We start from the raw sequence: 24,871 nt of genomic DNA, 5'->3' as shown, positions 1-24,871 counted from the left end.
CGCTCCATGCTCTCCGTTAGCTCTCAAAGCTCAAACTGAAAAGAAGGACTCAACCATATGGTAACATTTACTTTTTATTAAATTAAACAGTTAAAACTCCCAGACTCTATAGAGTTTGACTCTATCTTCCAAACAATACCAAGTCAAGAGTCCAAAAACATATAAATCCATCAAGACGGGAAAGTACATTCAGTTCTTCCTTTGATGCCCTGAATTTGGAGGATCTCAAACAGTTCGGACTAGTTTTGTCCATCTGTTTCAGAAGGATGTTTTCATGCAGCCCAGAGCAGAGCAGCCAGGGATTTCAGATCTGTCTCCCACAGCTGGATAGCAAAATCAGGACATAAGCAGACACACATGATCCCTATTCTCATCTCCATTTTCAGACAAATGCATTTTATACACTTCCAAGTGCTCACAGAGCTGAAATACCTCCTACTCACACACCAGTGTGACCCTGCGTGCTGTACTGGTCCCTGTCTTTCAAGCACATAATAAATGGCTCTTACCTCTCTTGTGCACATTCAGCTAAATCAATCAGGTAGTATCATTTTTCAGGCAACTGGCCTAGGCAAGCTACCAACTGAATTATGCAGGAGATACTGCTTCATTCAATGTTTTTATTTCACAATGACATAAAAATAGCGGTGCTGTACAGGAAGGAGTAGCGGACTCAGGACATCAAGATCAGACTATGCAGCAGCGTGAGCCACGTTATACCCCAACACTCAAAGCTAAATGTGGTATTCCTGCAATGCTTCAATACCAAACTCCTTTGAAAGCTTTATTTAGCTTTTAGTTATTTTATTAGGCCACCTAAAAGCATCACCACTCAGTAACTAAAGCCCCAAGAGGTCAGCCAGCTGCCCAAGGCTGCAAGTGAAGAAGAGTGCGGACAAGAACCAGGTCCCTGCAGCTCCTGCTTTGGGCTCAGACCATTTAAGTAAACACTTTTCTCTCAAAAAGCAATGCTGCTGTTCCACGGAAAGCCAACCAGTCTGACCTAGGAGGACAAGCTACTTTGTTCAAAATAAATACGCCTACAACTAAAACAAGAAGGTGGCTTCCAGAAGTGTGATCAAGTAGGAAAGTAAGAAAGTAGAGCAGTTAGTAACATGGTGAGACGCATCCAGCTTCCTATGGATGGGCTGAAATAAGACACGACCAGACCCATTAGTATTTTTATCTTCATACCTGACCAGCCCGACTCTTACAGGACACACTTACACACACACACACTCCCAATGGAAACCCAGGACATGTGTGATCCTTAGTGGATGGATTGGAAGGAGAGTTAGTACAAAATAGAGCTGGTTTGTACAACTGAAAGCATCCAAGGACTTCTTTGGGAAGCTGGCAGCTTTAAGTTACCTCCCTGCAATCAGATTTTGTTACATATAAAAATATAGATGCATATTTGAACATACAGGGACATTCAGCTCTTTGAAGTACTTTGCTCAGTACATTTTAAATGCTGGCTCTGCCTATGACCCTCGATTTCTCCCCTTATTCTCCCTCTAGGGGATCCCAAAACAGCATCAGAGGTTCGTGCTGATCACCTCACTCTTCTCTGGAGAGGACTGAGGTTATGGCTCTCACCAGCATGAGACTGCCAGTTCTTGTATCAGCACTTCTCTGATTTAAGACTCATGGAGACACAATAAACATGATAAATGTGCTCAGGGATGTTGAGTCTTAAACTGCCAAACTGGAAATTATGTGCAATTTCTCTAGTCTTGCCCTTTCACCAGAATTATCCCCTGATGATCTGCACCAGCAGTGAATTTTGGGGTCTGTTGAAGATTACTTGTCTACTTTAAAAAGGGGAAAACCCCCCCATTGAAACCCCCAAAGCCATGCACAAAACCCACAAGACCAGGAAGCCAAAGCTGGACCAAGCTGAGCAATCCTGTAGATAAAGGCTAGAGAGCAGGATCTCTCTGTAACCACCTAAAATGTCTCTAGTAGGCAACTCTGCTTTGTCACTGGGTAGTTTCAGATGATTTCCTGGTCACTCAACCAATACTGGTATGGTGGAAGCACTGATTCGATGAAAGCTGTGATACTCATTTTCTATGAAGTCTTCATGCCCTGTTCAGTTACCAGACTCATCCCTGCTAGGTTTTAGGGATCCTGGTGAGAGGGCAGAAGAAAATTTCCCTTCAGCCACCCTAACCTTAAAGAAGCTACTCCAAAAACACTAGCAAGGGTGTAACTGGGAATAAATTTCCAGCCTCTATCAGGCACTGGAACTGCAGAGCTCTTTGCTGCTCCACTGAAGAATACAGTTTGCCTCCGAGTATCACAAAAAGCATTTTACAAAGCAAAATGACATTCTGCCTCATAACCTTGACCCACAGCTGCCTGTAAGAGGTTAGGGAAGTCAGCCTTGTCAGCAGAAGGGTGACTGGCTCCTCCATGTACACTGTAGTTTTCTGCAGTTCCAGTGACCAGCAACCTGTTCTGGCAGGTCAGAAAAGGAGCAAGCTACCGGCGCACGGTGGAACTAAGGAGACACTGCCTGCACACCAAAAGGAGGGGCACAGCAGATGATTTTGCCCTAAGACTTGTCAGCTAAAAACCAGCACATCTGGCAGCCTTACTCTCAATTAGAACCAAAACCACCACACAGTAGCTCTCTGTAACCACGGCAAGGAACAAAGCAGAAAAAGCAGTTAGAAGCTAAACATTCCAGACAATAAGGGAGAAAAGAGGGAAAACAGTTATTTTCTCCTCCAGCTCACCTTTGAAAAAAATACAGAACTGTTTCATGAACTGTCCATGAGTAAACACAACTGTCAGGTTACAGTGCCATGCTGGGCATTATTTAAAAAAACAACTTTATTACAAATACTTCTGATCATTAGCATAAATTTAAAAAAACCCAAACACTTATGGAATCCTCTCTCCAATGTTTTGGCAAGTTGCTGAATGTCTGTATCTCTGCTACAAAACACCAAAGTTTTTGCTCACAGATGATTTCTGGCCTGTTTACCTTCACATGTGTTCTCCTGTTCGCACAGGCACAGCACAGAAGGAGTACGTTACAGACACAAATTCATTCATCCGAACTACAAGCTTCGCAGAACCGTTTCTACTGGTCACAGGCTTTACTACCAGTTTCCTCCCTCCCCTACAAAATCAGTTATATCAATTCTGTCCTGACACTGCACCTAAAGGTCAGCCTTTCCAAAGCGATACTGTTCCTGCTTCTACGAAACATCAACCGTTCCACCTCCCCCAGCCTTACCCCAGCTGCCATTTATATACCACCGCTGCTTTTCTCTGCGGATTCCTAAAACGACAAACAGGCTGCACTGCTCAGGGTTCCCAGAACCCGGACATTCATTTATTCAGTGGAGGAAGACACTGCTGCTTATTTCCACGGCCTGTTCTGGAGGCTGCTCCTGCTGAGTGAGCGGGCGGTGAGGGGTGCCATATTGCCAGCAGTGCTGGGGAGACTGGGGCTGCTCCTCACGGTTGTCACCTTGGAATTGTGGCCTGAAGAACCATGGCTAAGCCGGCCTGTGGAAAAAAAATGCCAAAGATCAGAAGCTGTGTGCGTGATGGAGCACAAGGACACACAAATGATCTGTTGCCCATCACTAGCTCGCCAGCTCTCCCTGTAAACATACAGGTCCATGAACAATTCAGTGCAGGGTTCTGAGAAGTCTCTATCTAGCTGTGCAGGCCTAAGAATTTGAAGAACCTACTAATCACCAGTAAAACCTAAAGATATTTAAATATAGTGGGCAGAACGGTATATGCCCACCCTCAGCAGGCCCAGGATTTTGCCATTGTGTAGCTATGTAAGATTTAAGTTCTCTGGCATTGGCATAGCACAGGTTTTGGTGGATATTCTCAGTCAGTTTGGAAAAAAATTCTCCCTCTCCCAGCAATCTCATGGAGAGAATACAGCAAAGCAGAGGACTGCTGCAGGGCAGGCTCAAGAGCTACAGAAAGCAGCTGCAGCATTTGTCCTGGACTCTTACTGGCAGTATCTGAAGGAATGTGCTCCTCTTCTAGGTAGTACTTTATTTTTTTTAGATCATCTGCAGAAAATCTCCATTTGTTCTCAGCATGTGCAGGTGGCATTTTGGGAGAGGTCTTTTTTCGCGCAGATCCAGTGGGAGCTGCCAGCTGGCAGGACATGGGGAGCGAGCCGGTGACCAGACCTTCTGGGATCTTCTGGGCAAGGACCTTCAGGCCTGCAGACATAACAGATCATGTTATCAGTGACCACCAGCTAAGATGGGATCAGTGATTTTACCGGTCACAAATAAAACACTCAACAGAGCTGAATATCTAGCTCTTTTCAATTTCCAGCTCACACAACCCTTGCTCTCTGCTCTCAGTTTACCCACTCGAGATCTCAGGGAGCCCTGCCCATCCCCACTTACCTCCAGATAACATAAACAAGTTCTCAAAGCCCCTCTCACACATGGTTGTCGCAGCCTGGCTGGCTAACCTCTCATCATTGTCATACAAGATGATAATTTTTCCATGTGCGTTTTTCTGATAGGTAAAAGAGCTAAGGATTAATTTGTAAGTTTAAGGTGATCGTTAATATCTTTTAGAAAGAAGGGGGACAAACAAATGGGACTGGCAACTGTGACACTCCCTTCTTGATTTGTGAGTATCAGACAGGAATGCCTTCCCTTCACCAGTGCTTTAAAACTGATTTCTCAGTAGCTGGGGCTTGCCAGGTGCTGAAAAGACACAGCCTAATCCCCACTGGAGTACAGCCCCTGCAGCAAGCGTCCACAACTGTTCTGAAGATTGGTTAGTAACAGGCAATAGCAAGAAGCACCTTAATTTATAGCCTCCCCTCTCCCCTGCAGCCCTCACAAGCTAACAACCCAGGAAATTATCAGCTTAATCCTAGCTAATAATCCTCTTTCTGTCCTCCAGAGAAAAGCCAATCCCCATCAAGGCACTAAGAGGAAGCCAAAGGATTTGATCAGTGCGTCCCTCAAGAAGCCCAGCACTCCAGCAACAGCAGGGGACAGGTGCCCAAGTAGTACGGCTTTGCCTTCCAGCAGCCAAAATCCCAAGAAATGCCAAAGTCAGGCAGCTTGCTCCCATTGGAGTCAAGATGTTTAACAGCCTTGAGGAACTAGAGTCCAGCATCTGATGGTGGCAGCGGAGCCACACCAGGTAATCACAGACAGTGTAAAGGACTTGCCCTCCCACCCTCCTTGAAATCCCCAGATTTTGTTGGTTAAGCATTGTCCTGCTCACAGCAACTGCTATAGCTCCCATTGTCTTTGGAAGCACCCACCAACATCCCCTCAATTTCCTTTTTTTTTTTTTTTTTTTTTTTTTATTCCAGCACTTTATATGTAAAGGATACATATTCCAGAATACTATTTGTATATGGGTTCATGGTTCTAGACAGTGTTGCAATAGGATAAGAGTAAGCTGCAGAGGAGGCAAAAAGAAAAATAAAAAAATTATACAGCAGCTGAACACCAACCATCACACAACCTGGAATATAACTCACACAGGCTTCTTAGAGTAAACAGACTTGAAAACCCACTGAATAAGGGATTAACATCAGCTCGGTCCCCTCATCCCTTTCCAGGGAAGATGGGTGTACTGGATGAGTGCCGAGAGCATTCTACACCCAAGTGATATCTACCTTGGCGAAAAAAACGAAGCCAGCCAGAATATGACACAACGAGCGGAATATATGATACCAACTGACACTAGACTGCTGTGGGATTCTAGCCTCCTCACCTCCAACAATGTGACATTGGTCGTATGCATCTCGGTCTCGTACGTCCAAAAGCAGGAAGGGGCAGTCAGGATAAGGCAGGTCTTTAGCCTGAGCATCCACTTTCTTTGGAGTGTCCTTTTCTATATCCAGTTCACCAACACCACTTATCACACTACAAGAGGAAAGAGGAGGTTATGGTGCAAGCTCTCACTCTGAACACTTCCATATTTCTTCACCAGGTCAGAGTGCTTTTCCATCAACTGTTCCAACAGCCCATTTACGTGCCAGTACAGCCAGACACCACTTAAAAATGGAGAGATTCTATTTCAGGCTTTCCAGTACATCATAAGAGACTGATTTTATTTTTATCAGTATAAAAAAATAAACAAAGTACAGCCCTGCTATGTGAATATACCGTACTCTTCTGGATCAGTCAAGTCCAGGTGTTTTATGTTGTAAGTGACTTTGAGGTGAGGGAGAATAATTCTAAGAAGCTGCCAACACGGAGATCTCAGCAAGTCAGACATGCTAAATAACTGTCAGTCATCTACTAGCAGTGCTATGCAGAGGTTTCCAATTTCATCACTAGATTGGATACAGGACATGAACAGAAACCTCCAGATACCCTTAGTGGTCACTAAATTGATGGCTTTGATACACAACCACCAAGCCTGTCAGGCTAATGTCTCAACTCTTCTGTTAACATTTGCACAGGTAGAGCAAGGGAAGGGCCAAGACAAAGCTTCCTCTTACAGTGTCTTCCTGGGATCTCTGACCTTGACTAGTGATGTATTGGGTTTGGAAACTGGACTCTTATTCTCAATTACAGGACAATCTGTTAAGATCATCAGGAAGGCACATTACTGAGTTTACCAGAGCAGTTTATAACATGGATTCTTGAACCCAGGGACCTGGATCAAATCCCACAAACATATTTCCTTGTCAGCTGTTTAGACAATCATCAGGTGGCAACAGTGTTGGGTTACAGCCTTAAACCAAACTCATTCAGACAGGAAAACCTGCTAACCCTCTCTCTCGCTCATATGCCCGGACCTGCAAAATCAGGCTTTAATAAGAAATACAATATAAAGCCACTTAGTAGCAATTTAAAATAACTAGCTGGATAAAAATAATTATCTGCTAAGACAGGAAGAAAATTATGTATTATTATCAGGCACCTCTGCAATGTGGACCGATAGGATTCCCCAGCTCCTGTGTTGTTTATGAACAGGACTGGACTAGATGTCCCATCGTGGCTTCCTTTCCCATTTGTCCCTGCTGTGCCTTCAGCATCTGCATCTGGAGCAGGAGAATCACCATCTTGGGGAGAGAACAGGGTACAAAGAGTTAAAATGCTGCAGGAAATAAGCAGGTTTTAAGCGCAGTTTCTATTCTTAGAAGAAAGTGTGTCTCTTAAAAGACAGCCTTATCTTCATCCTCTTATAAGGATAACTTACTGAGAGCCTCATATTAAAAACAATAAAAAGTGCCATATGATTTTTAAGGGCTCAAGATCTCATTTTAAGAATTCAATAAAAATTTAATTCTTGATGCATGATATCTAATGAGTTACTACAATAAACTTGGCAGAACAAGGCCTTTTTTATTTGCAAGTCTTTCTGTTTTAGGAGTGTTTCTGTTCCCAAAGTGGAATGGCTGCAGGCCACAGGTTAATTTTTTTTTTCCTCGTGAGTAAAAGACTTGCTGAATAGTCAGCTATGTCTGTCAGGACACAGTTCACCATATGACAGTGTTCTACAGCTCTCTCTCTTTGTGCTTACAATAAATATTGTTACCTTCCAGCTTGTGGATCTCCTCATTTGTCACTTCTAAGGTTTCATCAGATAGAGAGGCAACCTGGATGACCTGCAGGAAACAAAAGCAAGCAATGATATCTTGATACGCATGCAGCGGTGTCAATGAAAGACAGCAGGGATCAGCTTAAGGAAAAACAATCCTCAAGCCAAAACACATTTAACTCAATGCAACTTCTACTGCAAGTGTGTCCTTTTATTAAACAAAAGTTGTAGCAAAAAAAAAAAAAGAACACTCAACCTTAGAATAAAGAAAAGCAAGATATGTGGTGCTGGCAATATCAAATACCAGAATGTTTTCTGATATTTATGAAGTTCAGTCACTGGCTGCAACTAAAACATTTCAGAGCATACGCTACACTGGCTAAAATCACACATGGTTAATTGGTTTGTGAGAGCAGACCCAAGATATTCACATACTAAATCAGTTCATTACACCAGTGAGAGTTACAGGATTGGTCTTAACCATCCAGGGGAACTGAAGATATGAGTCTGCACAAACCCACTCCTTCAGTATCTGCAAGTTTAACCTTCCCTTTCCTTCTCTCCTTTGAAGACAGCTTGTCTTTTTCTAGTTTTTACTAGTTTTCTTGAACTAACATAAAAGCAACACACAGCTCTACTTACTGGTCAAATTTTCCATTTGTTAATATTTTGATTCATTGCTTTTAAGTAAAAAACTATGCAGAAAGCCTTGAAGTCACAACCTTCCCACCTTCTGCAATTAAACCTGCTATTAAGGAGGGCTTCAGGCTGTGACTGCTTGACACAAAGCTCGATGAGATCAGATTTGAATGCTACTTTACATAGCCCTTTTCTTTTGTAAGAGGCTCGAAGATCCTCTTAAGTTAACGGGCAAAAAATAGGGAACAAATTTCAAAGACAGAGTCACTACAAACTTCAATTTGCAACTAAATGCATTTGAGTACTCTGAAAAAATTGGCCTGAATTTTTTGCTTTTATTAAGGGAAATCTATGAGGGCAGGAAGAAGCCAATACAGAAGAATTACACGCTAAGGCTACATAACTACGTAGGAAGCTTTAGACAAAGCAAAAATGCTGTTCATAAAAGATAACAACTTTCAGAGGCCAGAGAGGGAACTATACATACCAACTGGGCAAAAGTAGTCACTTTCAGTCTTTTAAACAGCTCATCCTTTTTATATCTGTAATCTTCAAAAACAAAACAGAAGAGGACAATGTAAATTTTCAGTTAATTCCCAGCTTTTGCAAATGCCAAGTAATGGGCTTAGTCCCAGCTATTCTCATAGACTCTCTTCTCCAACAAGGCAGGATTTCTGGGCGCTAAGCTTGCGCTGAAGGATCAGAGCAGCAAGCCTGAAGACTTTGTGAAAAGTAATACCAGTTATAAAGAGAGATCTTGTCCAGATATGATTGAAGGGGAGAAAGCAGATTTAGTTGCTTTTAGACTCAAATGTGTATTACTTTGTGTTTTCTGTTCTTGCTGGGGGAAAGAAGCAGTTTCATGAATTTATCACCTTGCCTGCTGCTCTTCTGAAGCCCACTACAGTCGCAAAGCCTCTTAAACCAAAGGATTTAATTTACCTGAATTTTTAATTTGTGAAAGTTACAGCAGAATCAGAGCATAGGGGCATTGTATCTCAGACTGTGTCTTTTCAAATACTAAGCTAAACATGTATGTTTAATTGTACTGATTAAAATGCTCCAGGTTTTCTTACTTTATCTGACAATTAAATTCCGATTCCTACAATTTGCTGATACGGATATCTAAAGGAATGGATAACTGACAGAAGCCGTTTAACGCAGAAAACCAAACAGCAGATCAGCGTGGATACGAGCTTGAAGCACACATAATTGCTGTGGAGAAACTGGACTAATTGACTCTTAAGCCTGAAGACAAAGCTTAGGTAGCAAGAAAACTGAGTGTTCTGTTGGAATGACTGGCAAACAACCAGAGCAGAGATTAACAGTGCTAAGTAAGTGATGACAAGGATGGAAGTCTGATTGCATACAGATACTCAAGATGTGTAAACACGAGGAAGAGAGAAGCCTTCTAGTGTGAAACAAAAGGGTGTATGTAGTAGGAGAGAGAAGCTAAGACGAGTATCAGTAGGAACATCTTGATATGAAATAGCCTCCCACGGGAAGTAATGAAAGCCTCGTCCTTTGGGAAATTTACAGCTAGAAAGAAGATAGCAGAAGAGGGAAGAAAAAGGCGGGGGGGGGGGGGAAGTCAATCCTGCACTGGCAGGGAAAGGCAAAGAAGACGAACAAAATTCCTCCCATGTCAGGCACTGCAGCCGTAACAGAGTTTTGCATGCAGTTCTTGAATCCATGCTCTAATGAATCTAAGCTCCCTTGAAAAATAAAATTGCTCCTCCTTTCTTTTCCTCCTCCTCCCTTACTAGGCTCCACCTCTGAAGTAGCAGATTTTTATTTTTAAAAAAAAAGAAAAATCCTTTGCATTTTTCTAACAACTTTAGTAACTACCGGAGGATATTCCAAACTGGTCTCTCTCCAGCTGTTCAGCTAAGAGGGCTAACAATGGAGTACAGGACCTTGAGCAAATCCAGCCAGTTAAGCAATTCTAAATCCTCTGAAACCATCTGCTGAATGCTCCATTAGCTTAAGCAAGGGAAGATGGGGGAGAAGGGGGAAGGGCTCCAATCCATACTCCTGTAACCACCACACAAAAAATTACTGCAAAATTAGCTTATGGAAACTCTCAAGCTGACATGTGTTTAGAGAAGGAGCCACGCAAACGCTGGAGGCCGAGATCTCTTCCCAATACAAGCGGTGATCACGCGCTTCCTGACAGATGTTCTACTCAGAGAAGATTCTCTGTGTACACAGTCTGCGGGCACATTACAGTTGCAGGACAGACACAAAAAGAGAAATTGTGAGTTTTCATCTCTGGGGGTTTTTTTATTCCTATCCCTTCCCTCTTAAATATGCTTCCTGGAGAGGTAGGCCAATTAATTTTCAGCATTCAGAGCAAGCAGAGTTCCCAAATTCAACGGCCTACCCTATATAATTGTTATTAGACTGCAAAGCAAGTGCCTACTTGCTACTCAGCAACTTGTCTTAGAAAAAAGAAGCCCATCCAAAATATCCCAGTGCACTGCAGTGTGCACTATGGATTTCAAACCACGGGTCTGAAGTACAAGACCTGTGCATAAACTAGATTTCAGAATGTCAATTAACTTGAAAATGACCCTCGCGGTTCTTGCAAAACCACCTGGTTTCAAGCCTCAAGTTCAGGTTGCTAAAGCCTCCCTTTAACTCAAAAATAACAGCAACAATTATCTTTTATACAGCCCATTTCATCTGCCTAACGAAACCCGCCTGTAGCCCACGTCCAAATGATTAAAACTCCCCAGCCATGGACAAAAAGAGCCCTCAGTCATGTGAAGAGCAAGAAATAAACTTAATTTAGAAGGACTAATAAAAGCAGCAAAGCTTATGAAGCGCTTCATGTATATAAACACTGACAAAGCAGAACCGTTGTCACAGTCCTCATACAATACGGCTGCTGGATGGTTTCTGCCCACCTCGAGCAATGATTATTTATCCCAGAACAAGCCTTTTTGACCTAGATCTTGCCTTTATCACCCAAAATTATTTCTACCAACAAGAAACACCAAAAGCCTCCCAGCAGTTATCTGAAAGTTCAGAAGAAGTGCTGCTTCCGACTACAAAAGCAACACGACATACCCGGTTCTGTCCTGGAAGGTCCATTCGAATTTTCTGACATTTTTTGCTTCAGTGACCTGGTCTGAAGCTGTAATTATTGTGTATTCAAGGAGGTGCTCCTCAGGGCTTCAGAAATGAGTGAAGCAACACCAGAGAAAAGGAAGAGGCTTGGTGTCTCTCCTCAAGACAATCCGCCAAAGGGCAAATCATCGTGGTTCCAGCTCTCTTATGTTCTGATTCCACAGCGGGCTCAGGGTATTAAGTCCCACTCTCTCACATTACACAAGAGACAGAGAGTTGACTGTACTGGGTATTTAAAGTTGTGTCCAAACGGTGTCATCTATCCATGAGAAATCAAGGGGCAGAAGTTTCTAAACTGCCTGGGAACACAAGGTGTCTATTCAGCACTGATATAATGAGAAAGTTTCTACTGGACTCCAGAACCATGATTAAACAAAAGAACTCCTACATGAAACAAAATCAGATTCACAGCAGAGATTGAAAACCAACTAGACCCATACAAGATTTTCAGCACAGATAAAAAGCGATGGCAATCCAGTGTTAAGCACTGAAATCTTACTCAGTCAACACAGGATTTTGGAAAGCAAGGTCACTTCTCTTTTGATATAACCCAAAGACCCATGGTTTTAAAAAAAACACCAACAAAAAAACCAGCAACAAAGGACCATTTTGCACAAAGCCGAGCACAAATATATTCATGTGACAGTTTAGCGACCTCCTTATAATATGAACACTGCCACTGTAAAGGAACACAGTAAGTGGGTCTAAGAACTAAAACTGAACATTCAAAAGCCTAATTAATCCTCATTAATGGGGACGATTTTTCTTTTACAACAATAAGTGCAGCTTTTGGGTTTAATAGCTTTCCTGGCTCTCTATGTGAAAATAATCTGGACAGTAGCTGAAAATAAAGTAGTAAAACGTTAGCTTTATTAGTAAAAATTTTTTTAAAAGCCTATTTTCAGTGGGAAAACAGACTGATGTAAAAACTAGTTAGGCTTTCATTAGCCTGAACAACCCGACGTCTTCAAAATATCAGTGTTTAATTCTGGTGAAATCAATGAGTTGCACAGGAATGAGCTTCTCTTTATCCTGTCTTGGAGTATTCTGATAGAAATCTAAGTACGCTAAAATCGTACAAAGCTAAGAGATCTCAAGTTCAATCATTTTGTTACCTAAAAGTGAAATAAAGTCTCAGAAGTGCAGTCTGAGTCTTCCCAGATGAGTCTAGTCTAGTTTTCTTAGTCCAGAGACTTCCTCCTGTCCATTCAATAACAAAAATTGCACAAAGAAGGATCTGGAAAGACTCCTAGACCTGCCCGCCTCGTTTCTTAAGTTAAATCTGTGAAGCATTGTAAGAGACAGAGAAATAAGGCGCAGGACAAAGCAGAAGGCGCCCAGCAAAGAATCAAGGTAGAGCCATCTTTGTATCCTACTCCTGCTTGTTTCTACAGTTCATTCCTGTAAATGGCTGTGGGAAGCATTGGAGTGGAGATTGCCAAGCAAAGGGAGGGCCTGGGAGTCAACCCCTGCTCCTCCATGCTCTTTCAGTTTTGAACTAACCCACCGCAAGTTACACTCTGCTCCTCTCCACATACTTACTTCTTTTGATCTCTTCCAACTTCTCAGTGTATTTTGTTAAACTGTTTCCTGTAACAAAAAAAATCAATCAATTCGTTACTAATGTTTTATCAGTGATTTTCTTCAGCGCTATTAAGCCTTACATTTTTTTTCTGAAGGCAAAGATCAGACTATGATCACAAATGTTTGTTGTAGATCCTCTTTTGCCATGACAATACAAGGCAGCCATAACTCAAAAGTACCACGATTCTCCTCCTCATGCTTTTCTCTCGCAAGGAAGGCTGAGCTAAATAGCCAAGTCAGTCGAAGGACTAGCTGGACCCCGGCTGCCAACCATCTCTGGGAACAGGCAGTGCTCTCTAGCCTCTGTACTGGAGAGGGGAAGTCACTCTGTTCACAACCAGCAGGAGCGCAAATCTTTTACATACACCCACAGCTGCATGCCATCTGGGGTAAAGGAGCTCTGGACAGAAGCAGTTAAGACATTCAGCATGTTTTTGTATACTCCTACATACACATTTGGTGTTTTTACCCTACAATGATTTCACTCACCGGTATCGAGGCGGGTTTTTATATGTTGGTATCTGGGATTCTGAGGGATGCGCCTGGTTAAGTACTGTTTTAAAAGGGAAAAGATAAAAGAGGAAGTCAATATACAGCCATGTATTTTTTTTTAAAGGCAAAAAAACATTAACGGAAAAGGCAATTTGAAGAGCTCTGAGAGAGAGTAAAAAGAGGAGTAAGACCACAGGCATCCTCTCGGACATCTCTGCTCTCCAGCAGAAGGTCAGACCTCTGAATCTCCAACTCGATATTAAATCCCCAAGATTTAAACCGCTGCTTTAAAGCCTCAAAAGGCAAACTTCTCTCCCTTTCCCTCTCCACCCGCCCACTCACCCGGCCCTGAAGGCCCCAGGAAACCTCCCCCCCGCCCCGAGTTACCCCTCTGGAAGCTGCACCGGCCCACTGAGGCCCCCGAGAGTCCCCCGACCCTCAGGACACCCCACCGAATCGGTCCCCACATCCCGCAGCTCCCAGGGACGCCCCGGCCGCTGACCCCCCTCCGGAGAGGAAGAGGAGGAGGAGGAGGCCGCCGCCGCTCCCCGGCCCGGACCCCCGAGTCCCCCCCGCCTCCCCGCCCGCCGGTGGGAGGCTGACGGCGAGGGGAAGAGCCCCTCACGCCACCTCCGGGTCCCCGACACTCCTCCGGCTCGACATCTTCCCTCAGCAGACCCGTCTCCCTCTTCCCTCCCTCCCGCCTGCCCACCCGCCCTCCGGTTCTGGCGTCCCACCCCGCAATTACCCCTTCTCCGATTGGTCGCCCGTCGCGCCGGCGGCCAATCAGACGCCGCCTAGGGGCTCGAGCGGCTGTCAGCGCCCGCTCGTCGCCTGGCAACGGGGGACGCCGCCGTTACACGCCCCGTGACGCGCGGGAAGCTTGGTCGGGGGAGGGCGGGGCGTCCGGGCGGCGCATGCGCGGGGCGGGGAGCTGCCCCCCCCGACCCCGCCCCCGCCGTTGGAGCGCCGTGCCGGCGCGCGGCCGAAGCACCTGAGGCAGGTGAGGCGCGCGCGGTCCCCCCGCCCCGCCCCGCGGCCCCGCCAGGCGCGGAGGCTCCGCCCACCGCCGCTGGGGAGGCGGGGCCTGACACCCCCCCTCAGGGGAGGGGGCGCGCGGCAGGGAGGGGGGCGTGGCCTGCGGGGGGGCAAGTGCTGCCCTGAGGGGCGGAGCTGGGACTGAAGGGGCGGGGCTTGATGACGGGGGCGTGGCCTTGCTGTGGTGGGGCGGTGCTTATGGAGGGGTGTGGTGTGGGGGGGCGGGGCTTTGGCCTTCAGATCGGGGCCACACCCCCCCTTAAACCCCCTGTGGGGCTCATGTCCCCCCCCTCAGCCCCCCAATGGGGCCCACATCCCCCCCTTACGACCCCCAGTGGGGCCCATGTCCTCCCTCAGACCCGTTATGGGGGCCACATCCATCCCTCAGACCCCCAGGGGGGCCCGTGTCCTCCCTCAGACCTCAAATGGGGCCCATGCTCCCCCTCAGACCCCTTATGGGGGCCACATCCATCCCTCAGACCCTTAATGGGGCCCACGTTCCCCCCCCTCAGACCCCCTAACCTTTACTGCAGAGACCACTTTCTGTCACCGACCTGCCACCACAGGGATGCGTAAGGTGTGGGGACGTGGGGGGTTTTGGGGACTCGGAGGTGGGTTAGGGAGCTGTGGGGGTTACGGGGACGTGGCGGTGGGTTAGGGGGATGTGGGAGTTACGGGGTAAATCCCAGTAAACAGGCGCCTTGCTCTCTCCGGCAGGATGAAGGAGTGGTGGGTGCAGGTGGGGCTGCTGAGCGTACCCCTCCTCGCCGTCTACCTGCACATCCCACCCCCCAAGCTCTCCCCAGCTCTCCTCTCCTGGAGGTCCTCCGGAGGCTACTTCACCTACAAGGACCAGAACATCTTCTACAGAGGTGACGGGGCTGCGCCGAGCCCCGGGGACATCTCGTCCGTCCCCGGTGGGGAGCGGGGCTGGGGGCTCTGCTCCCCTCGGTGGTCCCGGGGACGTCCCCAAGGCCAGGCAGGGAGATGGGAAATCCCTCCCAAAACGTAATGGCTTTAGGGGGAGCCGCCGCATGGATCCAGGAACGGTGTGGCTGTTCGTTATCAAAACGTTTTAATTGGGTGAAGCCACCAAGGTTGGTTTTTGTGCAGCAGCGGCATTACCTTGCTGTTGGCGGGGAAGGATCCCAAGAGCCTCTGGTGGGTCACGGCAAGGGAAAAAGATACTGAAAAACCTTCTCGCTGGAGCAGTTGTTAGCCACTGTAGCAACTTAGGGGCAGCTGCAATTAATTTGTGCTAAGTAAAACCCTGGTTTGCATCAAGTAGCTGATGCCAGTGGTCACAGTGGCTCGTCTGGCTGGGTTTAAGAAACCACGCTGGCACCGGGAAGCTGCGGTGCGAGTCAAACCCATGCTTGGTTTTGGGGGAGCAGGGGGAGAGGTTGGGCTCCCAGCAGGGTGAAAGGCAATGACTGTCTTACAGGGGAGAAAATTGGGGGAGAAAAAAACTGACCCTGAGGTGCTCTGTTCCCAGATTCATACGGCGCCGTCGGCAGCTCCGACATCGTCGTCCTCCTGCATGGCTTCCCAACCTCTAGCTACGACTGGTGCAAGGTGAGGGGAGCGAGCATACGGGGAGTTGGATGCCGACAGCAAACCCCGCAGTTTCTCCCTCCTGGGGATGAGCAGACGGACACAGGTGGTGCGTCAGCCTGGGGTGGGTGATGCTCCAGAGGAGTTTCTCCTGGGGATACCACCGGGCTCTGGGATATCAGCCCTGTTCCTCTCTTGACACCTTGCATGGGACCCAAGCTCTTTTCACATCACCCTTTCCCACACTCCAGCCCACAGCAGGAGGAAAAGACCCATAACTATTTCTTGGCTTTTTTGGGAGATCGTCTTGCTGTTTATTGGGAAATTTCAACCTCCTGCAGTTTTGTCAGAGCTGGAAGGTGCTGTCTGGGGGACTGGAGGGGAACGTGGCTGGCTGTGGCTGCGCATTGCCGTGGACTTTTCCTCTCTCTGCTCCCATCAGCCTTTTTTTTTTTTTTTTTAATGCATTTCTCCTCTTTCCAGATCTGGGAAGGGCTGACCCAGCGGTTTCACCGGGTGATTGCTCTGGATTTCGTAGGATTCGGTTTCAGTGACAAGCCTGTAAGTAGCCTGGGAAGAGGATTTTTGCAGTTGCTTTTGGCCCAGAGGTTGTTCTGCCATGCCGGCATCCCCAGAAAACCGGCACTTGCAGTGCAGTTTCTTCTCCCATTTACATCTGGAAAAGAAATAAGACATTGCAATAGCGGAAAGGGTGGGGAAGGTGTGTGGTGGAGACCAGCTCTGCCACCGTCTTGCCTTTGCTTGGGTTTGACGTGACTCCAAAGCACACCTTGACCCCTTTGGGGCACGGGCAGTGCTCCCGTGGGCTTGTTGATGTAGCTGCCAGCCCAGGACATCCCGACTGCTCTGTCTGGGGTCGCAAACTGCTGGTTTCCACCCCATATTCCTCCATTTGGGCTTTTATTCTGGAGTTTGTGGGCTCATGGTGGGTCAGGCTCTCACTGCGGCTCCTCTCCTGCTTTGCTTCGCAGAGGCCCCACCGCTACTCCATCTTCGAGCAAGCCAGCATTGTCGAGGGGCTGGTGCGTCACCTCGGCCTCCACCACCAGAGGATTAATCTCCTGTCCCATGATTACGGGGATACGGTCGCACAGGAGCTGCTGCACAGGTCACTGCAACCACTGATGCTCTGGCTGCTCTTTACTGTCCCCACCAAGATGCTTTCCAGCAGAAAAATGGAAGGACGTAGTGCACAACCCCGTTTTCCCTGTACCTACAGCTGTAATGAAGGCTGGGAGGTCTCGGGGCACATCCATGGTGGGCAGATCTGAGGCTCCCATCCATCAAATCCCAGCTGCTAGGATGTTTAACTTCCTTCCTGAGCTCCTTCTTATCTAGCCAGGGACAGCAGGGGAACAGAGATGATCTGACACTGTTAATTTGACCTGCTGGTTGGTCAATTCTTGGAGCCTGCAGAAGGTCTAGTGGCGTTTCACCTTCTCTTCTGTCCTCCAGGTATGAGCACAATAAAACTGGAAGCATCTTGATCAACAGCCTATGTTTATCCAACGGCGGTAAGGTTTGCCCGGCGAGGTGGGATGGGTGGGCTGGGAGGGATGGGGATCCATGGGACAGGATGGCCTTCCTGCCTCCATCACCCGAGGGAAAGCACCACCCAAACCCCAAGCAAATTGCAATTAAGGTGCTGTAATTAACCAGGAGTATCAGTCCTCAGGCTGCCTGTGCCACCTTTCATGGCACCATAAAGAAGGGGAGAGACTGGCAGATGCAGAGCAAAACACTTGTAATGTTACAACTCTGTTCTCTGACGTCCTTCCAGGGATTTTCCCCGAAACGCACTACCCCCGGTTCATCCAGAAGGTGAGCTCCTACCCCCTCTAGTTGTACTGAATTGCCCCTCAAGCAGAAGTCTGACTCTGTGAGTTTGGGGTTTTACCTGGCTTAGGTGCCTGCTGCTTTTCCTGCTTTGGTAATGGCACCTGAGCTGCTCGTGAGCATCGTTAGAGGTGGTGAGGAGAAGCAGGGGCTGTCAGGATGTGGCTCGTCGCATCCAAATGTCCCAGCTAATTGCCCCTCGAAGCACTGATGTCTCACTGCCGAGAGCTCACGTACATCTCGAGGGTCGGGGCTGAGCTGGGAAACTGCTGTAATACTGAGCTGGGGGAAAAAGCCCTCCAAGGAGGCAGGATTTACCCATTTGTACGATACTGAGTAGTGCTGTCTCCTTTTTTCCTTCTGCCCAAGATCCTCAAGGATGGGGGTTTACTGTCCCCCATCATCACGCGGCTGATGAACTTCTTTTTCTTCTCCAGAGGGTGAGTTGGGTCTCTGTGCTGCTGGATACAGTCCCTACAGGGGATGTGAGCCAAGCGGGGAGGGGGCCAACGTAGGAATTAGCGTAGCCCGTATTTGGCAGGTGAGCAGAACCCCCGGCACTGTCCCAGGAGAGATTTGCCCCTGGATTTGAATGACCTTGGTCCTCTGGGCCATTCCCTCTCCAGACTGGCAAAGCGCTTCAGCCTAATAATAAACCACACGGCTTTTTACTGTACGCTGAAATCCTTCTCTCCCATGAGTATTGGACTTGCGTGCGTTACAGAGGCAATGAAAACCCTAACCACACTCTGCATACGGTGCGCAATCAGATATATATTTTTATCAGATGTTGCAAACCCTCTTTTTTTCCAAAAAGCCCTTTAGGCTGGCCGCTAAGTCCAACACTGGGTGCATTTGGGGGACAGCTTGCAGTGCTGCACTTGCACCCACATGTTTCGCAGTGGGAGCTGGAAGTGCTTGACTGTTTTTTGCCCTCGGCTAGTTTTTGAGTTGTACGCTAACACGGCTGCTGCCGTGCTGCTCTGAACTCTTTTTTTCCAGGCTTGGGGCAGTCTTCGGACCCTACACGCAGCCTTCGCAGGCAGAGTACTGGGATATGTGGACAGCAGTGCGGACCAACGATGGCAATCTTGTTGTTGACAGGTACATCGCCGTTAATTGCTGAACGAGCTTAGTTTTACGCCCACGACGTCCCTCCGTCTGCAGGCAGAGCCATGCAGTAGCTCGGAGGTTACCAGAGCTCGGCCAGGTCCCTGGACGCTGGCTCCCCAGAGCCTCCAGCTGCTTCTGTTGGGGTCTGGGATCATCACTGCACCCCAAAAAAGAGCTGGGGTGTCATGTAGGAGCAGGAATTCTTGCTGGGATGATGCAAGGCAGGTAAATGAAGTCTGGAGTCAGGAGGATCTGAGCCTGCACATGGTGGGAGAAGGACAGCACTGGAGATGTACAATATGGGTTTTTTTCCTTCTTTGGAAGTTAGGGGCTTGAATTTATGGGTTTTTGTTAACAACTGGAGCTACATCTGGTTTCCTCCAGTTTGGGACTTGTGGAAGGACCTCAGGCTGGTGGCTGCGAGTTCGGTACCCGCGTTGAGCAGGGCCTGTGTGCGTCCTTCTCCCCCAGCAAGCAAACTCCTCTCTCCTCCCGCTGGGGACAATCTCCAGACAAATCACAGTAGGGACCAAATAGCTCAGCCTCTCCAAGGACACTCGCTAATTGCCTCTTGTAACGAGGGATACTCGCCCAAGCCCAGCAATGGATATACCTGCTGATGCACTGCCCACTTGGCAAGTCCTGCCATGGCAAATTTTTGCAATATCACCTTTGTTGGCAGCGCAGCCGTGATGGGAAGCTCAGTGCCAAAATATCTCCAGCCCCTTAAATGTCGTGTGTCAGAGTATCGGTACGTTTACTTAGTGTAGCTTCCCATCCTCGGAAGGCTTTTTATAACCCAACTGACTCAAACCTGATGTTTAAATTGTGAGCCTCAGCCCCTGAGAGCTGTGCTGAAGCAAGGAATCACCCCAAGTTGCTGGCTGGGGCGACAAGACAGGCTGAGGAGCTGTTAGCAGTTCGGATTTTCACAGTAAGACCGGACCAGCGCAACTTATCTTCTCCTGCATTCCTCCATGCTCAGTGGTTCAGCGCTGACTCCTCTTCCTCTTCTGTGGGGCATTGAAATGGTTTCAGAGCTGCTGCAATGCCCGTGAGCCGTGCATGGGAGCGCTTAGACGGTGCTGCCTCTGCGTTGGCTTTCAGCAGACTGATTTCCGCCCCGACGTTTTGTAGGATCTGATTGTAAACCCACTTTTTGCCCTGCTGCCCAAGCGAAGCAGCATGGAGTTTGTTAAGGGGGCTTGGGGGTAACCAACTTTTCGGGGCTTGTTTGCTGGCTGCCTGCAGCCCACTGTGACTTACTGCACCGCCTGGCACAAAGGTTGTGATGGTTCAGCCCCTTTTACAACCCAGTGGCATTTGACTGGGAGCAGAGGACCCAAATTTTCTTCCATCTCAGCCGGGAAGGATTCAAACCTTACCCTCCCTTCTCCCCAGACTGCAGGCTGTTTCTCCCTTCATAAATGAACTTAGATTATCTTCCAGCAGGACTCTGCACTGGACTCTGCCCTTAGGGCGTGGAACTGGCAGGGGCAAGACCCAGAGTCAGTGTCCCAAACTCATTTGCACTTTTATTTGCTGTCTAAATAAAAAAAAAAAACCACACCTTAGGCAAGTCACTAAGCTGGGGATGGTCAGCAGACTGATTTTGTGTTGCTGCCGCCCCAAGGAGGCGGCCAGTGGGAGACGCAGATTCCACTTTGGTCTCGTTGCACAGGTGTACATTGCTCTGAAGGCAATTTCCAGGCTGTGCAACACCTGGAGGCACCGTCCGCCATGTAACAACAGGTTTCTCTTCAGTATTTTGCAGTACATAAACCAGAGAAAGAAGCACAGAGACCGCTGGGTTGGCGCTTTGATGTCCACCTCTGTCCCACGTGAGTAGGAATCCGTTTTCTTTGATTTACTGGTCAGGATGTTGGGAATCGCCCTCCTTGCCTGCAGGCACTGGTGCTGGCTCCTTCCACTAATCGCTGGAGCCTCTCGTTATTCTGATGAGGATGATGTGGCTCAAATCCGGTTTGTACAGGGAGTAGCATCACAAAGTGTCACAAAACTCCCTGCTCCAGTTTAAGGCTGGGTTACAGCGGAGAGCTGTGAGCTTGTTAAGGTAAGAGGAAAAAGAGTTTGTTCCACCGAGCAGAGGTAACTTTAACTTTCCTTTAGAGGCTGGTTCACAGCCTCCAGTTTCTCCAGCTGCTGCCCCAGGGAAGCTGAGGTGCTTTTCAAGCTCAAGAGAAGTTGCAGCCACTCAGGGAAAGGTTTGGTGTTTCCAGGAGGAGGTTGGGAGGCTGAACTTGACCCCAGGGCAGAGAAGCAAGAGCTCTTTCAGCAGCTGGTTTGCTCAGTGCTCTGCTGAAAGCTTCCCAAGCTCCGTGCGAGGGGAGAACGTATCTGCGACAGGTCTCCTTGGCTTAGTTTAGGGATGTGCTTGGGTATAAAAGCTCTGTCTGTGCTTCTCTCTTGCAGTGCATCTAATCTATGGGCCCCTGGACCCTGTGAATCCGCACCCAGAGTTTCTTCAGCTTTACAAGTAAGACAATACCGCCACAAAGTGGGAATACGCAACTGGGGTTTCATTTTGAGGGAGATTTTTTTTCTCAGACTTTTCCACCCATTCCCTTTTCACGGAAGCTGTTTTTAATTCTCACCTGTAACCTGCACAGCCAGGTGATTCAGTTGGAGCCTTCTGCCGTTTGGAAATTGCTTCCCCATTTTAGGCATCAAAGTTACAAGTCTCAGTCAAATCAATCACGCATTTTAAAAGCACATCAGACAGAGGCAAGATTTGTTGGCTGAGGTAGTCTTCTCCTCCAAACTAACCTGAAGTAAATCCAGCACTTGGAAGAGTGGTCCACTGTAACTGCTACAGGCTTTTTTTGTCCCAAAACCATGTTATGGGCAGAATCCCAACTATGCAAGAGGGTACCGTCCTCCTCCTTGGCTGCAGACTGAGCTGCAGTTCCTGTGCTTAAGCCTTGCTGCATTCTTCCAACAGGAAGGTGCTTCCCATGTCCACAGTGTCTGTGCTGGATGACCACATTAGCCACTATCCACAGCTGGAGGATCCAACAGGCTTCCTGAATGCCTATCTGAACTTCATCAACTCCTTCTGAGCTGCTGCAGCTCGGTTCTTGCTGTTTGAGTCAGGCTTTGGGGGCAGCAAGAAACTTCGATTTTTATCTCCAGATCCAACACTTTGCACTAATAAACACCCTCATCTTTGGCTGCCAAACTGCTGCATTGATGCAGTTAAATCCTTTGAGCACCGGAAAAGATTAGCCTGCAGGGAGGCATGGACAGAACTGTCAGCCTAAGCAGAGTTACAGGATGCTGACAGCTCTTCCAGCCCCATGCTCACCTTGCTTCTTGACCAGCCTATCTCTGTATTTAGAGCCAGGAGGGGCTCAAGGGAGAACAGGGGCACCTGAGGGGAAGCAGAGCACCTATGTCAGTCCAAGAGTCCTTACTTGCCTTCATTGCTAGGCTGTGCTGCCTGCCACAGGTAGACAAGACCACTAGCAGCCAAGGGTCAATGCACATATTCCCAAGATGAACGCTGGTCTGTTTTTTTGAGTTGTGTGCAAGCAGTTTATATTATACCCCTCTGCTAAGTGTTATAATTCTTAGCTAGCTTGTCAGGACTGAAGAATTTAAAATGGAGTTTGCCTACACTAAATACAGCAGGAGAACAGGATCTGTAATCCCCCAAAGTATAGGCAACGATGCTCTCCACCCATAAAGGGGAATTTAAGCACTGTAATTATGTCTTCAGTAATCTCTTTTTAATGGCCAGTTACCCAAAGACAAGCTCTAACCATCAAGTTTTTACCACATCCCTTGTTTCTCTGATTTTCAGTTCAACGAGCAGAGCCGCTCACTGACACTACACCCCTGGGACTATCTCAGGAGCTTCGCCAAAGCCTGGCTGCAGCACACAGTTCTACCAGGGCAGGCTTGTACCCATTTCACTAGAGCAAGCTGAATATGCAAAACTGGCACTAGCAAAAGCCAAGGTGTTCTTCTGAGCAATAGCTATCTGAGCCACAGGGACCTGGGACAAGTGTTTAAATTAGCATTAAAGTAGTATTCCTTCCTTCCTTCCTCATCCTGACTTGATAACTAAAGAAACACCAGTTCATCAGCAGAGAGAGGCAGAACTTCTCAAAAGGAAGTCGCTGCAAGGTCCCTCCTTCCCCCTCTTCCCAACTTTTGATATAGGATGTTTCACATCTTTGAGCCCAGGAAAAGGCTGAACTGTTGTTTGGTATTTTCTGACATAAGGCTCAGAGAACTGAATATGCCTTGATAGGTGAATTTTAATCTCTCTCTCTGCACATTGATTTTTCTGTGCAGAACAAAGGAGACAATCATCACAACATTGTAAATTTGCAGTTTGGCAGACACTGCAGGTTTTGTGTGGTTTTTAACTGCTTATGTTTGAAATGTAATAGCATCCCTTTAAGAATAAGGGGCTTCTGTTGAGTAAACAGCCATTATGGGCTACTTTTTCTGTAGTGAAGCAGACAGAATTAGAACAAGAAATTTCTATTTTATTAACAGTAATTAATATGAATTCCACCACTTGGACCAGTGTTTATTTTCTGTTAATAAAAATCAGTTTTGACAAAGTCTGATTCCATTTTCTTACCACCTGCATCTGTTATGTTCCCTGCTCTACTGCAAGTGGCCAGAGATGCAATAAGTTAGACGGGAATGCTGAAGTGACAATGAGGGAAGGGGCAGGGGAAAGGCTCAGTACCAGCCAGCCACTATTGCCACTACTGTAACATCATACAAAATATTTACCAAATTGAGGAATAAAAACTACATGCAGAAGGACAGACAGGCTGCTTGATATCTGGCAAATAGCCAACTGGTGCTTGCAAAGGAGATTTCCACCACAGTCGATGTGCTGTAACACTCAGCCTACAGAAGCCAGGATGACATCTACCGGCGTTTCTTCCTTGCTCCTAACCGTCACCTGCATGGTCACGCCATCTCCTAGTGCAAGCCTAGACCTTACCAGCACATCGCAGCCACCTCTGTATACACCTGCAGACAAAGGAACATTTGAGAGATTACTGTAAGAGAGGCTCAGTGATCTAGTCCTAACCCAGGAGCCAACAACCTGGTGTGCAAGGCAGATTCAGTCTATGGCCAGTTACAGAGAGGGGGGAAATGAAAAAAAAAAAAAAAAGAAAACCACCAAAACCCCCAAATCGGCCAAGCTCTTGAGGCCAAGACTGAAGGTAACAGATACTGTCCTAGTTAAACACAGTCAGCAAGTGCTGCTGGAGGGCTAGGCTGATTAAAATAGGTAGAAACTTGAAAGTGGGTAGCTGAAGCTCACTTCCAGTTTGAAAAGGCAACACATATTGTAATTCTGCCATGAAGGCACAGTCCATTGGTTCAGTGCCCTTGCTGTTAAGGGACAAATAGCCCTCCTATGCTTCTACTAGAGGGCTTGGAAGTGGCACTCCTGGAGGCAATTCAGACCGCAGGATGAGCCATCTCCAGTCCCACTTCAACATCACTATGCAGACAGACCTAGAGTTACCAATTCTGCCTCTGAAATAAATTGAGATCCGACCCTTCAGTCATATTAAAACAAAACTGCAATGAACAACTGCAACAAAGTTTTGTAGAGCGCTTCACTTCCCGGGATTGCACAAAACTGTAAGCCTGGAGCACAGTCACCAAACAAGAAGTTGTGGGTACTGCAGGCCAATTCAGGATGTGTCTTTAGTGACAGGAACTTGAAAACAAGATGGTCCCCCTTCTGAGATAACCTCAGGCAAGGAATTTAGTTAGGTGTCTGCTCTGGAAGTTCTCCATTCAAAGGATTCACTAGCATTCCTATATGCAGAATACCTCCATTCTGAGAGACACAGAACCAAGCCTGAGTACACCTGCAACAGTGGGCTCCAAGTTAGCACCAGCTGCATTCAACTTGCTGGTTCACTTCAGCTTTCTACAG

The 24,871-nt window shown here is 47.4% G+C and overlaps 3 protein-coding genes across 7 annotated transcripts in view; 1 reads left to right on the top strand and 2 right to left on the bottom strand.

Annotated features, from left to right (window-relative positions):
- Positions 1-61: 61 nt before the first annotated feature.
- CEP41 (centrosomal protein 41) lies at positions 62-14,096 on the bottom strand. Of its 2 annotated transcripts, XM_052788890.1 has the most exons (11): positions 13,996-14,096; positions 13,363-13,426; positions 12,832-12,879; positions 8,645-8,706; positions 7,516-7,585; positions 6,898-7,039; positions 5,740-5,891; positions 5,354-5,421; positions 4,401-4,515; positions 3,993-4,208; positions 62-3,525 (listed from the first exon to the last, which is right to left on the bottom strand). In XM_052788890.1, exons 1-11 carry the CDS (start codon positions 14,026-14,028, stop codon positions 3,377-3,379), a joined length of 1,119 nt encoding a protein of 372 aa, XP_052644850.1. In that variant the 5' UTR covers positions 14,029-14,096; the 3' UTR covers positions 62-3,376. The 2 variants fall into 2 exon arrangements, with proteins under 2 accessions (XP_052644850.1, XP_052644851.1); XM_052788891.1 differs by lacking the exons at positions 12,832-12,879; positions 13,363-13,426; positions 13,996-14,096 and adding an exon at positions 11,230-11,657.
- Positions 14,097-14,187: 91 nt separating this feature from the next.
- On the top strand, positions 14,188-23,522 carry MEST (mesoderm specific transcript). 3 transcript variants are annotated; one of them, XM_052788895.1, is made up of 13 exons: positions 14,292-14,368; positions 14,937-14,980; positions 15,121-15,275; positions 15,899-15,978; positions 16,441-16,518; positions 16,950-17,086; positions 17,434-17,492; positions 17,759-17,799; positions 18,184-18,254; positions 18,817-18,918; positions 20,692-20,768; positions 21,361-21,424; positions 21,890-23,522. In XM_052788895.1, exons 3-13 carry the CDS (start codon positions 15,122-15,124, stop codon positions 22,005-22,007), a joined length of 981 nt encoding a protein of 326 aa, XP_052644855.1. In that variant the 5' UTR covers positions 14,292-14,368; positions 14,937-14,980; position 15,121; the 3' UTR covers positions 22,008-23,522. The 3 variants fall into 3 exon arrangements, with proteins under 3 accessions (XP_052644853.1, XP_052644855.1, XP_052644854.1); XM_052788894.1 differs by having other exon boundaries at positions 14,328-14,368; positions 14,937-14,975; XM_052788893.1 differs by lacking the exon at positions 14,937-14,980 and having other exon boundaries at positions 14,188-14,368.
- COPG2 (COPI coat complex subunit gamma 2) overlaps positions 23,424-24,871 on the bottom strand; it is a 22,442-nt gene continuing 20,994 nt past the window's right edge. For both annotated transcript variants that reach the window (XM_052788888.1, XM_052788889.1), the window contains one exon: positions 23,424-23,946. In XM_052788888.1, the coding sequence (XP_052644848.1) occupies positions 23,816-23,946 (131 nt within the window). In that variant the 3' untranslated portion in view covers positions 23,424-23,815. The remainder of the gene's footprint in view (positions 23,947-24,871) is intronic.

Source organism: Harpia harpyja, chromosome 6, assembly GCF_026419915.1.
Source record: "Harpia harpyja isolate bHarHar1 chromosome 6, bHarHar1 primary haplotype, whole genome shotgun sequence".
NCBI classification, from domain to species: domain Eukaryota; kingdom Metazoa; phylum Chordata; class Aves; order Accipitriformes; family Accipitridae; genus Harpia; species Harpia harpyja.
This window is presented reverse-complemented; position numbering and strand designations above follow the sequence as displayed.

Excerpts from the sequence above, each read along its gene's own strand:
- MEST (XM_052788893.1), top strand. The coding sequence starts at position 15,122 with ATGAAGGAGTGGTGGGTGCAGGTGGGGCTGCTGAGCGTACCCCTCCTC. Across the intron at positions 17,087-17,433 it reads GCACAGGAGCTGCTGCACAG|GTATGAGCACAATAAAACTG; the intron begins GTCACTGCAACC and ends TCTGTCCTCCAG. Across the intron at positions 18,255-18,816 it reads TTCTTTTTCTTCTCCAGAGG|GCTTGGGGCAGTCTTCGGAC; the intron begins GTGAGTTGGGTC and ends CTTTTTTTCCAG.
- CEP41 (XM_052788890.1), bottom strand. The coding sequence starts at position 14,028 with ATGTCGAGCCGGAGGAGTGTCGGGGACCCGGAG. Across the intron at positions 4,516-5,353 it reads CAAATAGTATTCTGGAATAT|AAAAACGCACATGGAAAAAT; the intron begins GTATCCTTTACA and ends TTTACCTATCAG. Across the intron at positions 3,526-3,992 it reads CATTCCTTCAGATACTGCCA|GCCGGCTTAGCCATGGTTCT; the intron begins GTAAGAGTCCAG and ends TTTTTTCCACAG.